The following is a 17484-nucleotide window of genomic DNA, read 5'->3' on the forward strand; positions in this document are numbered from 1 at the left end:
TGAGCACGAGCATGGACGACTTAATGATATTTTCCAGGACAAAAGGGTGACTAGTAGCCCACTCCATCATGGAAGTCCTGGAAACTTGACTTTTTCTTGGAGAAGTACGTGCATGGGATGAGCTGTAAAGACAGAACCCAAACTGAATTGCAAATTACAACATAATTTCGCTTTCTTATATTTGAAAATGATGGTGGTATGCAAAAAAACTGATGTTCTGAGATACAGCGGGATGATTTTTTTGCGAATAAGAACATCTGTGTACACTATCGTCTCCTTTAACTGATTCAGACAATTTTATTTTCTAAACAAAACAATCTGAAAAAATGATAAGATAAAAGGCTTTTATATCATAGAAAAACTTAATTTTTAAATAACTGTCATACAAAACCTTTATATTAGAGCAGTGGTTCATACACTGTGCCAAGTGGACAAAGAATAATTTTGAAAATTAAACATTTATAGATTCGATGCTCTTCGTCAATCTGAGAAAGAATAATTTTGAAAATTAAACATTTGTATAGATTCAATGCTCTTTGTCAATGTAAGAAAAAATAATTTTGAAAATTAAACATCTTTATAGATTCAGTGCTCTTTGTCAATATCAGAAAGAGTTCGGAAGTTTGAAACTCTTGGTTCTTTAAAGGAAGGGGGGCAGAGATTAAACCCCAATTTATAACTACACTAAATACCTCATCATGGCTAGCACAGATTTAATGAACTTTTTTATTAAGGTGATGGAACTGGTTATATCAATAAACTTTTTTTCCTTCCATTTCTTTTTTTAATGCATACACAAATATGTGATGCAATGAAGAGGCGGGGAAATTATTCTTATTGGCAAATTATTATACTGGTAAAACCCAGAAAGTCGAAAAAAATCTCAGTGAAAGAGTGGTAAAAACCATAGGGTGTGTATGGACAATTTTCCCACATCTTATGAACTTTTCAAGTTTCCAGAAACGAAATCTGTGTTTTGTGGAACTGAAAATATATATATTATATATATATATATATATATAATGCCGATGGAAGATAATAAATTAAAACTGGATGACTTTGACTGGGCAGTAAGTAAGGACAAAGTAACTTGCCTAAAAGTGAAAGACAACAGATTTATTATTTCATCCATATTAGTCAATCCCATTGTCCAAAGGCCATTACAGATTACAATAAAATGCTTACATAAAATTGACAGAAGGAGTAAAAAATGGTGGAAAATATATATATATATATATATATATATATATTTTTTTTTTTTTTTTTTTTGGTGTGTGTGTGTTTGTTTGTTTGTTTGTTTGCTTCATTTTATTGATTCCACCATTATTAATGCCTTCATTATATATTGAATGCTTCCAGAAAATGATACAAATTTTAAAATACTTATGTCATTCAGATTGGACATAATCAGCAATCTGATACAAACTGGGAAAACAAAGGATCCATACCAAAGTGGAAATGATCAAGCCCTATCTATTAAATATTATCTATATCTATATCCTATACTTATTAAATCAAATTATATAACAATTACCAGTTAAATAATATTAATTAATCATGACGTCAAGAAATTGTTAAAATATACATACATTTTTAAATCATGAAGTATTTAATATTTATCACATCCGGACACTTCATTACTAAAAATAAAGAAATTATATTGCACTTATAAAAAGATATAAAATGTGCATTTTACTCACTTTTTAAAAGTAATTGTATCAGTTCAATATCTTTGCTTTGAAATGATTCAACCAGCTGATGGAAAATATCGAAAATTAAAGTTGCATGTGTGATCTAAAAGAAAAAAAAAAAAAAAAAAATTCTTTTAATACTATGCATAATAATTTGTAAGCACTTAAACAAATGATTTTATATTTAAAAGACCAAACTAAGAAGGAACAAAGAAAGCATTTATATAGCAGCCTATATTATGCTGAAAACATGTTTTCAAAAATTAAATAAAACTGTACTTTTAAAATTTGTAAAGCAATAAAAAGATTTTAAATTTCTGCTTATACTGCTACATTTTTTCCCAATACTGATTTACTCATCTACCATAAATTTTTTACATGAACATTTGCTGATCATTTTTTATTACTTTAAAATACATATATTATATTCACAAACATAAAATATAACCCAAAATCAATTCTTCACTTAAAGTTTCCAAGGCAGGAAAATGCCAATGTATTAGAAAAAAATATTGAAAATATGCTCTTAGGATGATAAGAAGAATTTAACTTACTTAAACAAGTGTTTTACAAGGAAATTTATATCCTTCAAAGCTGGTTGTACCAGCCTTTTCCTTCCTCTTATTTCAGAAATCTCCTGTCTTTCAATGCTTTAACTGCCAAACACATCTGTGGATACTCCACAGTTACCGTTCAGTTAACTGCTGGCTATGCATTATTTCCCATTAATTTCACTACAATTTGGCAAGCATCAATAATTTTGTCCAGTTCTAATATAGCAGGAAATAAAGCAAAGGTAGTTTTACTCACAACATCTTGTAATACTGTGTTATGAATTCATGGAATAAATTTTTTTGCTTGCCATTACTTGTTTATTCCTTGTAATGGAACTTTGTTTCAAAAGCATATATCAAGATGAAATACACTTGCAACAGAAACACCATAAACAGTGAAGAGACAAAATATGTATTTACAATTTTGTCCCTCATAATTTAAAAAATGCTAAATCAAATTACTTTACTTAAAATTAAATCTCACTGTTAAAAAAAAAAAAAACTATAAATTGCATTAATAGAAAAATTAATGCAAAAATTTATATTATTCTGAGTTAAAGTTTCATCTAAATTTGCATTATAAATGCAACAGATTATGGATATTTTCGGTTTTCTTCTAAGTGTAACATAAAAGCAAACCAATCTCCCTTATAAAGTCCTCTATAAACATATGCCTCAACAGCCAAATGTATTTTGTTAATATTAAATAATAAGATAAAAGGAATTTTACTGCTTTTGTACTTTTCTACTATAATATGATAGGCAAAACTCAAAATTAGTATTTCAACTCAAAATAATTTAAATATTAATGAAAAGTAATTATTATAAGTCATGTTAATATGCAAGTCTACAAAGTAAGTTCACATTTACTGCATTCAGAAAAGTATTCTTTTCCTAATTTCTAATCATAGCATTATGCACATAAATGCTTAGTGTGAAAACAAGAATTCATGTGCATTCATAAATGATTACAGAGATTGATCAGAAATACATACTTTTATGCAAAAATCTATAAATATTTTCTTATCAAACAATTGTGTTATAAAATTTTAAGCAAAAATTGCAATATACAATATTACACTATATTTTAATTCAAGCACAGAGATGGTTGCGATAGTACTGATACTTCACATCAGACATACTTCATACAATGCAAGATAAAAAAAATTTAAAGCAAACTTCTAATTTTAATTGCCAATAGATGGTACATTTTCCTTTCTCCACTAAAAATAGTAACTAGTTGTAATACATCAATCTGCATCATTTCAAAATTAATCCACATCGTGCTTTCTTACATAACCCAGAAATACATGTATGTTACTGCCAATCATATTACAGACTTCAATTCGAAACTGAAACTTTTTTAACACATCTCTCTTATGTTTCTTCTGAATGTGCAGTTACTTGCTCCACTTGCCTGCATCAAAGTAACACGTCACCATTTGCTTTCCTGAATTGTCCATTGCCTGAAGAGAAGTAAGCTTCCAATAACTGTGGGATACACAATGCACCTATGATGATACATCAACCAGAATTGTTTTACGAAGAAATAAAAGTTATGTGGTGAATCAACAGTTCTGTTTGTCTCCAAGTTCCATCGATCTCCTACACATTCTATTTGTATGCCAGCAACATCTATAACCATATCGGCCATGATTAAAAAGTAATTGGCATCTTCTGTCTGATGCATCCTAAAACATTGCAATTTAATAACAGTAGGATACTATGAATCTATATGTGCTTTTCCATCAAAGAAAAAGTTATACACATAATTAAAAAATACATTTATTGCCAACTTCATCAAAGTGTCTGCATAATTAATCACCATCACTTAAAGTCCTCAACTGTGCAACAGAAATCAATAGCAGTATGAAAGAGTGGGGATAAAAAAAAGAGTTTTGTATATGATCAAAGTGTATAACAGAAAGAAATAAAGGTTGACCAAATTGTAATACAAATATTTCTTCATATTAAATGTACTGTCCAAACTCATCCTCAGTTGGCATACATAAAAAGTTTACAAAGAACTGTACATGTATGAGCCATAGTTTTCAAGATAAATGCGAAAGAAAAGTATGATATGATATATCTAGTGCAAGGAAAAAAGTTTTGTTTGGAAACATGAACATCGGTATTTGCATACGTTTAAATAAAAAAATGGCTACTGCGCACACTGAAGCACGCATGTACGCACCAGGGAATGGCTGAATGCACAAATTACAGTAGCATAGTATCTATTGTTTGAATCATATTTAAAAGACTGCATCTAGTAGCTCTAGCACAGTTCAGCGCTCCTGTTTCATGATTGATTGGATATGGAATACTCAGGCCACTGGAGTGCATGTGGGAATACGGTTTTAAGGCCGTAATAATCGCAAGATCTCACAACTTTGGATTTCTTCCTATGGAGTCATCTGAAAGAATTTGTCTATTGAAACCTAATTACTAAAAAAAGTGACTTAATTGCTAGTCTTTGGTGGACACCAAGCTGCTGCAATGTGTGCAGATAGCCATTCCACAACACGTGCATTCTTGCTTTAATATAAGTGACAGACATTTCGAACATGCTAACATGCAAATGCAAATATTGAAGTTCATATTTCCAATAAAAATAAAGTTTTTTTCTTCTTTATTAGCACCAGATATAACATCAGATTTTTCTTTTGCATTTACCTCGAAAACTATGGGTTATATGGGTAAAGTTATTTCTTTGTGTATTTTTTATGTATTCCAAGTAAAGAATCTGGTTGTACAGAGTTTGGGAAGTCTCAATGGAGCCTCCTGTGTGGGTGTATACATATGCATTATAATGAAAATTTAAATTCAAAACATGTTCAGCTTGAATGAAGAGATAGTAACAATTAAATAAATTATTTGTAAAAGCAATAAATATTTGTGAAAAATAAGAAAACAAGTCTAGTTTTAAAATTCAACAAACAGCAAATGCAAAAATACCATTTTAACTATTTTTAGTACATTTTTTTCATAAATTATTTAGCTTAACTTGATGTGTATTACTTTTCTTTAAATCAAGTGAATGGTTCTGGTTCTGATTTTACAATTTTGGATTGCATGCATAATACATGCACACTCAGACAGATAGATATAGATATATATCTGTCTGAGTGTGCATATAGATATATATCTGTGAAAAAATTAACTGTTAGCAACTACATTTTTTAAGCTAATCTGCCACATATAGTTTACTAGTATTTTGAAGTTAGCATCCTTATCCTAACTCACTTTAGTATTTGTTGAAAAATCCCACAAACGATTTCTGTATCGCTGCTAGAGGGCGCTTCCCTTCCGAGAAAAGAATGTTAGTTCAGTTTATGATGTAGAAGAAAAATAACCATCAATGCATTTCAGGTTTGCTTTTGTAAATAAAATGATTATTTTTGTAATATGTTGAAATATCAGTTTCTATTAGTACTAAGCATGACCAGTTCACTCCCATGAAATCAAGATGCAACGTTTCCTAGCTTCCATGACGGGAAAACTCAAGACCAGTTGTCCTTTTCACTTCCTTGTACGAAGTAAAAAGGAAGTATTGTAATCGCGGAGAGTTTCAGGCAGTATATTTCAACAAAAGTATCCATTTTGACCGCTATCGAATGTACTTCAACAATGTTTTTGTGTGATATCTGTACATATGAACAGAATAAAACACTCTTTTCCTCCAAAAAAATTATAACACTGCTTTAAAATAAATTCTAAAGAGAATTTTTCGTGGCGTATGTACACACGTATCTCTCATAACTCAAAAGCGAGTAGCCTCAGAACATTGAAATTTTGTATATAGGACTGCCATAACATGTAGATGTGCACCTCGTATTTTGGTTGCAATGGGCCGCACCAAACGTATATAAATATATTTATATATATATCCACTCTGTTACCCGGTTCAGTGATATCAGTTTCTTTACTCTTATATGTTTGTAAATTGTACATTTTTTGCTTTAAAAATGATTGAATTATGTTGTTTTTATCTTCCGGTTAAGGTTTTTATGCCTTTAGTACATCTGTATGCAATATTTTCAGAATTATCAACAATTTTAAAGTTGTTTAAGTGTCGCTAAGCCTTTTTTTTATGGCAGCCATTGATTGTTTACATTTGAAGTCTAGCCATTGATTGTTTACATTTGAAACAGCAGACTAGTAGATTTGTTGCCAATCTAGAGAAACTTAGCTTCGCAACAACAAAGATAACGCCTTCATTTATTATTGCCAATTAAATCATGCTTAATCCTTTCTCGAATTTTTTCGAGGAAGTAAGTGTTTAAGATTTACTTCGTAATTTTTAATATAGATATTTTGAGTTTTTATGTATTTTTGCCTCCTCGTGAAGTGAGAACTGAATTAATTGAATGAGAAATACTCAATCATCTGTGAAAAACTGTTTCTTTTTTGTTTTGTTTGCTTAATTTCTTTTATACATCCTTCTAGCTTTATTATAGTATTGGCAACAATTAGATAATTCTATTCTTTAAATGATATAAATTTTGTGCATTATGAGTTATAATATGAACGAAATATAATACTGTTAAGTGAATCTAGCGCCAGAGTGTCACTATGGTAAACAAATACTAGAGTGAATTTTAAAGAATGCATTTATTCTATTGTGGTTTATGCGCTGTCGGATAAGTAGATTTAATTCAATGCAATAAGTTTAAATGAAATGCAAGAAAAAATGCGTATTATTTAATATTCCGTACAAGGAAGTCATGTGGTGTACACATCAGATTTTTTTCTATTTATTTTGAAACTAAGCTGTCTTGGTTAATTAAAAAGTAACATTACAGCATTATTACAAAAGGGGAAAGACTCTCAGCTTTCTCGACGCGTAATGTGTCTTACTCTCTTGCATTTGTCAGGAAAGAGTCAGCCTTTATGTTTTTCTTATAGATTTAATAGGTCATCATATAACCTTGAATGGTCATTATGTTGTCAATGTCATCGTGGTGGACACTGTTTTTCGATTTAGAAAAACAGGAAGTTTTCTAATATAAACCTGATGTCACATAGGGTTTGAAGATGAAGTATTTCTGGGTGTCCTTTGAAGAAGTTTTGGGAGATGGGTTGGGGTTATATTTAGTTTCCTTTCCTTAGCCATGGCTAAGATACCAAGACCCCTAACTGAGATACCGTCTAACTGGAAGACATTTTCCAAAAATATGCGTTAACGGAAAAGGTAAGAAAGGTAAGAGAAGATGTGTTGTGTGCACTAAAGACACGGAAAAGAGAAAGCAAGCAACGTATTTTGAGTGCAAAATATGCAATATAGGACCGTGTGTTGATTCTTGTTTTGAATTATTCCACACACAGCAGAATTTAAAAATTGGAATTTAATTGCCTACAGGTAATTCTTGCTTAGTTTTCTTTTTTTAATTTCATATTTTCAATTCTGTTTCCATGTTTATAGTATTTATTTCTGTGTATAGTTATGATTTTAGTATTTTGCCAGTTTAATTTATTTCTATTAATGTGATATTCTTTATATCAATACATATTAAACCGGCGGAAGTCGCACCAAGAAAAGTTACTAGAGTGGGCGTGTGGGGTATCACATACCCCAATATTTAAAATATGATAAAAATAGTTTTATTTAGTTTTAAAGCTTTTTTTTTTTTTTTTTTTTTTTTTTTTTTTTTGTTTGTTTGTTTGTTTGTTTGTTCTTGTGTATTATAAAAACGTGAATAATAATTGGGTTTAAAAATATTAATTTCCAAAATAATCTTTAGTTAAAATTAAGATAATAAAAATTAAGATAAATAAAAATAATGAAAAAATAAACATCATGCCTCTAAGTTTCATTGTATGTAATACACAATGCTCATTTTATTTCTTCACACTTTGAACGAAATACATTCATGTGTTCATTCAAAGTGTAACACAGAATGTTTTCACATTTTAAACATTGCATTCACGTTCTTCTTTCTGTCCTTGGCACGAGGGCAAAAAATTTATCGCATCTTTCATACTTAGTTGTTTCGAATTTCATGTATTCGTTTTAATTCTTCGTTGAAACTTCTGCTTTCGTTTTGCATGCAGTACGTCAGTTTCTAGGTAAAGTATTAATCTCTGATCTTTGTTCAATACTTTTTTTTTATTAATTGTAATGCTAAGTCCTTCAAAAACAGACTTCTGTTTCTGGTTGGTGGATTAGCAGTTGAATGTAATATAATTCAAGCATTTATTACAGCAACATTCAGTGCAGGAAAGAAAATTACCATTGGCCACCTCCTTGTTATTCTGGCAATTGAATAATTGGCTGACATTTCATCCCCCATATCCACTGCTCCTTTAGTCATATTATAAAAACATATAATTCCTGAAGTTTTATTTTCTCCAATAGTATCATCTATATAGTATGATTGTTATACAATGTTGAAAGCATAAGAACAGTTTTTCCTTTTTTAGGAACATCAGGAATTAATGTTTTATCTTTTTTGAAACCAAAACAATGTAGAAAACATTCCTAGTTTCATCTTCAGTTTCCGAAATGCAGTCTTCATAGCTTTCAAATATTTCTAATAAATCTCACAGGCGTTGCATCTCCAGTTCATAGGGAGTCATTCTTTTTACCCTAATGCAGTTAAAAATTTTTAAGAATTTAATGTCAAGTACTTTAAAATCACTTGCGAGTAGAAATATTTACTGTTACACTCTAGAAATAAATTTCTGAACTAAATATTCAGTCAGAAAAACACGCGAACAGGCACGTGAGGTGTGTCATACCCCAGTTCCAACAAAATACCGATAAATCTTTTTCTGAAACACACAGGCAAAGAAAAAGCGGTTGTGAAAGTCAACCACAACTAGAAACTCAGCTACTGACAGCAGCACAGAATTTCAGTTTCACAAGTTAGGAATATTCCACTTTTATGTAGGGTTGGGATATGATACACCCCACGCGCTTTCCCGCGGTTTAAAAACAAGTATATTAAATACACAACTTCAAATTTTTTGGGTAAAATTAGGCTTAACTGCTGAAAATGCATGGGCTGGTGGTGACGATCCATTTCAGCGGGTTTGGTCCCATGACTGCGCTTCGTTGTCTGCATGCTGGTCTTTAAAGAATTAAAGCACGCAAATATGAATCTAGTAAATTTAATTCTAATTCTAAAGAGTTAAAAGACATGTGGTTAAGAAACAGTTTATTAATGAATGATTCCTTTGCGCAAGCTAAAATTTTAGGTCTTGATTGGGATACAGAAAATGACACCATTAAACTAGATTTAAAATCTTTAGAATAATCAACTACCTGTGTGTTATATATTAAAGGATAGTTACTGCTAAAATTTATGATCCAACTGGATTTATATCCCCATTCGTGATTAGAATTAAAACCCTGCTACAGCAGATATGGGTAAAAGGTCTTGATTGGGACGAACAGCTTCCAAATGATATTAAAACTGAATTTAAGAAGTGGCTTGCAGAAGTAATTCATTTGCAAGAAATATCGATAGATAGAAAATACTTTCAAAATGTTGATAAACAAAATACTGACATTTCCTTATACATATTTTCTATGATGCAAGTAATAATCATATGGACGTATAGCATTTTTCAGATATACAAATAAACTTGTTGAAATCAAAACGAGTTCTATTTTATCGAGGGCCAGAGTATCTCCTCTTAAAAACTTAACATTACCCCGATTAGAATTGTTGGGAGCAGTTACAGCAGCTAGAATTGCAAAATATCTAACTAAATTATTTAATCATATTTGTCAACAGATATATTTACGGACAGATTTGTAAATCGTATTGCATTGGATCAAAGGATCTTTTAGCAACTGGAACCTTTTGTCTGTAATAGGGTTAAAGAAATTCAAGCCTTGACAAATCCATGTTGGGGAGCTTTTTACGAATGCCTAATGAAAAGCATTAAGAAACAGTTGAAAAAAATATTAGGCAGAGCCCGACTGAATTTTGAAGAATTTATGACTGTAAGTAGAAAATATTGTGAATAGTCGTGATTTGACCTACATTTATAATGATTTACATCAAGGATGTCAAACTCGCGGCCCACAACAAATATTTTTGCAGCACGGCCAATATATCGGCAAATAATAATATATAATAATAAAATAACATATCGACAAAGAAAAAAATGAAATTTTTACTGCTAAGTAATTAACGATAATTTATTCAGTGTTGTTAGATTACTAAGTATTGTACAATAAGTATTGACTCAGCACCCAGCCATATGCAAATGGAGGTGATCGAGATTTAATGCAACTCAAATTTGAAAGCAAAATTCATTGAAGTGGGCATGCCTGAATTTTACAAATATTTACCAGCCAGGTTTGAAAATACTTAAAAATTCGCATATGAAATTATTTCCATGTTTGGTAGCACTTATTGGTGCGAGCAGTTATTTTCAGTCATGAAAGATAATAAGCCTCCTATTAGAAACCGTATTAATGATGCTCACCTTGGGTCAGCGTTGAAAGTTATCACTGCAAACAAAATTTCTCCCGAAATAGGAAAGATAATAGCAGAGAAGAAATGTCAAGTATCAGGATGTAAACATTAAATTTTTCTTGTTCTTTTCTATATAAATATATATATATATGTTTATTATTGTATTATTCGAAATAAATCTATGTTTCTATGAATATTGATTTTTTTTTTTTTTTTTCCGGCCCGCCTAAAGTTAAACCTTGTTTGTTTGGCCCAAGTATACCTATGAGTTTGACATCCCTGATTTACATGAACCTGAACCGTTGATTTTCTATTGATCAGACATAAAGATGAATATCCATACAACTTTGCTGAGACCCTAGATAGCTCTCCAACAATGTCAAATAAAATGAAAAGAATATCAGACAACACTTATAAAACAGTTTTGGAAAAAATGGAAAACTCAGTATCTTTGTGATTTAAAAAAATAAATAAATAAAATAAAAATAAAACTCATTTCTTCGGTACACCCGAAACTAAGAAAAATCTTAAAATTGGTGATACAGTTTTACTTGGAGGAACAGCTAAATCTAAATTCCTCTGGGATATAAGTCGAATAATTCATGTTTTTAAAGGACATGATGGTCTTGTATGATCACGGGAGGTTAAACTAAGAAAGGGGACTTTAAGAGACCTGTGCAATATATATACTCCCTTGAACTATCAGACTGAAAATGAACTAATGCCTTTATTTTTACTTTTATTTTTATTCTTATATTTCATGTTCACTAACATTTAGTTAATTAGTTTAGTTATTACTAATAATTCAATGTTTGTAATTCAATACTGATACTTAATTATAGAGTAACATTTGAACTGTATGCTGTTAACTATGTTTGTTAATTTTACAGAATTTCCCTTTTGCTGTTTATGTTTACATCATGGTAAATGTACTTGATATTTATATGTAAGTTGCTTTCTTATATTTGAATTATTTCGTATGCTGAAATAGTGATAAATTTTGCAAAATTATCAGGTGAGGAGTGTTGAAAAATCCCAAAAATGATTTCTGTATCACTGTTACAGGGTGCTTTTGCAAAATTATCAGGTGAGGAATGTTGAAAAATCCCCAAAACAATTTCTGTATCGCTGTTACAGGGTGCTTCTCTTTTGAGTAAAGAATGTTAGTTCAGTTTACGATGCAGAAAAAAATAATGATGAATGATGAATTTCAGGTTTGTTTTTGTAATATTAGTACTAAGTAAGACCAGTTCTCTCCCATGAAATCAAGATAGATGTATATTAAACATACACATACATATACAGAAATAAACATAGAATGCACAAAGTAATAACAAGGATTAAAAATGTTATACAGTATAGTTAAGAACTATTGAAAGAACAGTAGTGACAGAAGTACCACTTCCTAAACAGTAGGTTACAATGGAAAGTGTCTTACAGATTAATCACAGAATGAGACTTGATTAAAAGTATCCTACATTAATTCATATGATCGTGAAAATAATGGTAAAATTTTGCAGAATTACAATGAGATAATACTACCAAAAATGAATTAATATCAAAGCAGTTATGAAAAAGCTTAATTTCACAGAACCATAATACAATAAATGCAAGTTGGAAACAAGTTTGTGATAAAAGTTACAGAATAATTATACCTGTCAAGTCAAGTTTAATGTAAACTTACTAATAAATTCCAGCAAAATGTAAGTACAAAAGTAATTTAAATACAACTATATATTTAGCAGTAAAGCATTGTTTTGCAGACTTTTAAAATGCTGCTGAAGTTTTCAGAAAGTTTGCCTTTGGCAATTAAAAATAATGTACTGTCTGTATTACCTATTATAAGGAATATAATAGCTAATTTTAAAGCTTATCGTTCTTTTTAAAAGTCTTAAATAAGCTGCACTTAAAATCAATCTCAATTTTAGTGCTGGAAGAACTCTCTTATTAGAAGTGAGTGTCCATACAATCGGAACAAGATGCTGAAAATTAGCAAATGTTAGAATTAGCAAATACTGATAGAAACTGTAAAACATTTGGTGATGTTTCCCAATTATCCACACTTTCCTAAAAAGTACCCATGAGGCAGCATGCTATACGCAACTCATGACTGTCCAAAATAGGCAACCCATGATTTTACTAAATTATGTTATGTGGCAAGCAAGGCATGCGCATGTGTAGCACATGAACGCAAATTTCTATTAAACACCACATTTCCATCTTCATATTTGAAAGTCTTAGTTCGTTTTTGTTGCAGTCAATGTACTTTTATCATCATTAGAAATCACAATGGGACTGTGGAGTTTGTGGCAGAAAAAAAATAAAGCTCCATATTTCTTCAGAAATATGACATTTTGTCTAACAATAGAGAACAGGGAGTTCTCTCTTGAGCACAGGCCAAAAATACAGTAGTTGTTTTCCTGCATTTACCTGTTGGGTCAAAAGCAGTTTTAAATATTTGTACATCAGTCATTGAAGACCACATAGAGGGTAAATGACTACAAGATGCTTGCTCAGTCGTCACCTCAGTGTTAACTGCTGTATATTATGTGCTTTATTCATGTCCACACTGTGCCAGAGAGAACTCATAATACATAATGACTAATTTAGAGCATTACAAGCTTTAAAAGTGTTTAGTACATCAGAATAATAATAACCTTTTCCTTATACCCAGAATTCTGTCATAAATGACATTCTAAGTGAAAATCTAAAATTAAGGAGCTGTGGGTACAAAATCCATTACTGCTGGATACCCAGACATGTAGGCATGATGCCATAGCAAAGACTACAGTTGATTCTGTCCAGTCAGTTTGTCCCTTTTGATGATATCAGCAGGCTCATCAAACAAAAAATCTTAAATAAATGGCAGCAACTCTGAGATGTTCAGTTTAACAATAAATTAAAAAGCACAAAGCCTTTAGTCAAATACTGGGTGGCTACCAGAAACCAGGGGGGAGCAAGTCCTGTTAACCCACTTTTGAAACACTCACTTCAGAGTTACTCACAGTTAACTGCTGAAAGAGAAGAGTGAAGCTCTTTGTCCCAACTATAATGCAATTTCTGTCAATGCGTCACATTTTAATAGAGTGTCCTTATCTTAACAGGCATAGATAGAAGTATTTTAGTGACTGTGATTTGTCTCTTTATCATATAACGGGGAAAGTGGTCAACACCAATTTATTTCAGTACCTAAATTACTTTATTATTTAGTTTGATTTCATTTTAATGCAGTTTCTTGGTATTGGTAACACTTATGTATTTTATTGTATTTCATGTTTTGTATTCTTACATTTCAAATCATTATCTTAGTTTCATGCACATTTTTCATTTCAGCATTCATCATTATATTTTTTCATTCAATTTTATAAGTCTATTTTGTTTTAAACTAATATGTGGTACTTACATTTTTACATACATAATACGCATTTGGTGCACCATAACATTTCAGGTTATCTACTATCATCAGCAACACACCTAACAGTAGAGAATGCAAAAATTCACATTCTATGAAGCTAAAATTTCCTAAGCAATCAAATTTTATGGATCAAAATTTGTGCAGTGATACCAAATTTGTGTATTTATCATTTTTGAAGCCAAAACAGATGGCTATGTTCACAAAGAGAACCGAAAGTGTGCACAATGCCAAGTTTGTGTGATGCAAAGTGAATCGGTGATTCTGAAATTTAGTGACCTTATTTTTAAATAAAACATATTTCTGTGTATATGGGGAGAATGGGAGAAGGAGAAGAGTACCTTATTATGGATACTTCTTGCATTTCAAATTTTGTTAATTAGTTGCTGTTTTATATAATTGTTAGTGCGCCTGCATTTTTGAAAATGGCTGTTATCTTTTGGGTCTTTGCTTGGCAAAAATTAGTCATCAATGGTTGGTGACTTTTCCAGAAAGGTGTGCAGACAGTCAGAAAGTATCGATTATACTAATACATAATATTATAATTATCGATTATACTAATATAATAATCGATTATACTAATACATAATATAATAATATTAATAATTACATACTAATGAAACAATTTTATAAAATGTGCTAACATCTTTTAACAAAATACAGATGCAAACATCTTTATACTGGATGACTACCTATTTATATAGAAAATGAAAGCTTATATAAAAAATAATACATAACATTAACAATAGTACTATAATAGAAGTCTAAATGAATATACCTTGAAATTATAAAGATGAGACAAAAATAACAAAATATTATTAGATTCCTGGTCTTCTCCATAGTTCCCTGAGCACTGAAATAACTTATGCAATTTTTGAACAAGGCGCTGAAGAAAAAATGCTCCTACAAAAAAAAAAAAAAAAAAAAGGAGTTTATAAAGATCTGAATAAAAATAGTTTGTGTAAAAATTCAGTATCAGCAAGGGTTTTTACCATTAAAAAAATTAATGTCTCTTTTTGCAACAGATGAAAGCAAGTTGTTAAAATTCAGAAAAATTAAAACTCAGTGCAAAAAATATAAGTAATAGTTTCGGTTTTTAAAGCTCCAATATGTACTTATTTTTTCATTTCTCTTTTGAGCATGAAATGGTATAAATAGGTAAGCATCAAAATATTAAAAAGTGCATGTGGAATTGGGAATGTATGTATCTCAAACTTTTTTTTTAAGTCATTCATATCTTCCAGATCGAAAATGAAAAGAATGTTACAGATTTTAACTCAAAATCTTGGAAAGATTACTCTTATTGACAGAGAAATTGGGGGAGGGGAAGGAATTTGAAATTTCAGTAGATCTGAATCACCACAGTGTAGTAATTCAAAGTGCCACACTTTTAAATTTCCTGGAATGAAAATTAAATTTTCTATAGTTAGTGTTTATCTATGTTAACTTTTGAAATAACTCTCTTCCCTCTAATTTGTTTTTTATTTGAAAGGATACTGTGAAAATACAAAAAATTTCATTTGTTACTCATAAATTATTTTGCTGAATTATATTGAGAAAATGAAACTCAAGTTGCAGTTTTTTATTTATATATCATACCTGCCAACCTCTAAAGATAAAATTTCAGAAGATTTCTCCCCCAAATTCAGAAGAACACGAAGAATTAATATCATGCTTTGATATTAAAAAAATAACAATTTATACATATAGAAAAAAAAATTGTACTTACATTAGTAAATCTCAATTAAGTAGTAACTAAAAAATTTATTAGGAAACATAAAACAAGAACTTAATGTTACACAAAATTATTGCAATGAATTTAGAGTGCATTTTTTGGCTTTAGCCAAAAATTCTTTGGAAAATTTCCTGTCACAACAATTAGTTTCCTCTTAACATTTAGCAATTAAAATGTTTTCTAGAGTTTTTGGTGAAATTGAAGAACGAAACATAGTTTTGTTTTTCTTCACAACACTGAAGACTCTCTCGCACTCAGCATTACTGTGTGGAATTACGAGAATAGCACATAAAACTCTTGCTAGTCTATCATATTTTGGTGTTCCATCAGCTCTTTTTATTCTTTTTAAGGTACCAACGAGGACATCAAGTCTATCTTCTCCAGAACTGGCAAAGTCTTCAAACTGTGCAGCAGAAAATTGGTTCTCTAGTTCATTTAAAGCATCATTATGGCATTCATTTTCTTTAATTGTTAACAAAAATGGAAATTTATCAATAAAAAATGAACCTTTACAAAAGATGAATTTTCAATTTGTTTCAAATTTGCCACTTCAGCATTTAAAAAAACTTCCTTTTGCAAAGGAAACTTCCTTACAATGTAATCACAGGCTGAGGAAAAGTACTTTCTAACACATTGAAATTTTTTTTTTTTTTTCTCATGATCTTTCAAAGAATTTATAAGTTCCCTGGTTTGATTTCCAATTATAAGATCATTGTCATCCTTTTGATTTGCCAAACTATTATAGGCAACACAAATCAACACACTGTTTTTCACAATGGACGGTTTTACAAACTTAGTATAAAGTTCTTTCAAAAGATCATTAAGAATTTGGATAAGCAGGGGAGATTTTGGCAAAGCTGATTGTAGAAGGGTATTTACACTTTCAAAAATCTTAATGGTACTTAACACAAAACTACAATATGCTTTGTTCAAATCCGAAGAAAGAAGATAGAAAATCCTTTCCTCCCGGCTAATAGAAGACTGTTTCTTCTTCCCTTCAACTTCTTTAACAAAGTTGACCTTTGAGGAGTCTTCTAAGCATTTTCTTTTTAAAGGGTTTGATTCTGTGTGTTGGCTTTTCCCTTTTAAAGCATTTTGATTAGAAGCAAAGTTGGTTTTCGGAATCTTATATACTGACAAATTTGATGGGATCTGTGGTTTCGTTTTGGTCTCATCGTGGAAATATTTTAGCTATGCATCCCACTGTTCAATAAACCTTCCTAGCAATCTGCCTAAGGATAACCATCTCGTGCATACATGTTTCAGAATTTTTCTCGTTTCACCAGAGCACACTCCTGGATATTCTTTAGGTTTTCCTTCCTTTTCACACTTTTTTCCAGATAGAAAAACACATCAATCAGAAGCTGGTCAATATTTAATGGTAAAGCAGCTGCAGCTTTTTCTGCTGCCAAATTAATTAAGTGGCATGGGCATCCATTAACAATTAATTCATTTTGTTCTTTTTTGAGGAAAGAGGCTACACCCTTTCTGTCGCCCACCATGACATGAGCATTATCTGCACCAAATGAAATGCAGTTTGATATTGGGATGTTAAGTTGTTTCAACTCATTAATTACCAAGGAGGCAATATTTTCCCCCGTAGCGTCTCTATTTAACAATGGAAGACGCAAAAGATGAGTTTTCATTTCATTAGAAACATCAC

At 30.5% G+C, this 17484-nt stretch overlaps 1 protein-coding gene across 2 annotated transcripts in view; it reads right to left on the bottom strand.

Moving 5' to 3' along the window:
• Positions 1-17484, bottom strand: part of LOC118197614 (nucleolar MIF4G domain-containing protein 1-like) — a 156178-nt gene that overhangs the window by 43139 nt on the left and 95555 nt on the right. For both annotated transcript variants that reach the window (XM_085811575.1, XM_085811574.1), the window contains exons 7-8: positions 14865-14989; positions 1701-1794 (exon numbers count right to left, since the gene is read on the bottom strand). In XM_085811575.1, coding sequence (XP_085667701.1) covers positions 1701-1794; positions 14865-14989 — 219 coding nt within the window. The remainder of the gene's footprint in view (positions 1-1700; positions 1795-14864; positions 14990-17484) is intronic.

Source organism: Stegodyphus dumicola, chromosome 2 (genome assembly GCF_044657685.1).
Source record: "Stegodyphus dumicola isolate Sdum_Otavi_A_Nest chromosome 2, ASM4465768v1".
NCBI lineage: Eukaryota > Metazoa > Arthropoda > Arachnida > Araneae > Eresidae > Stegodyphus > Stegodyphus dumicola.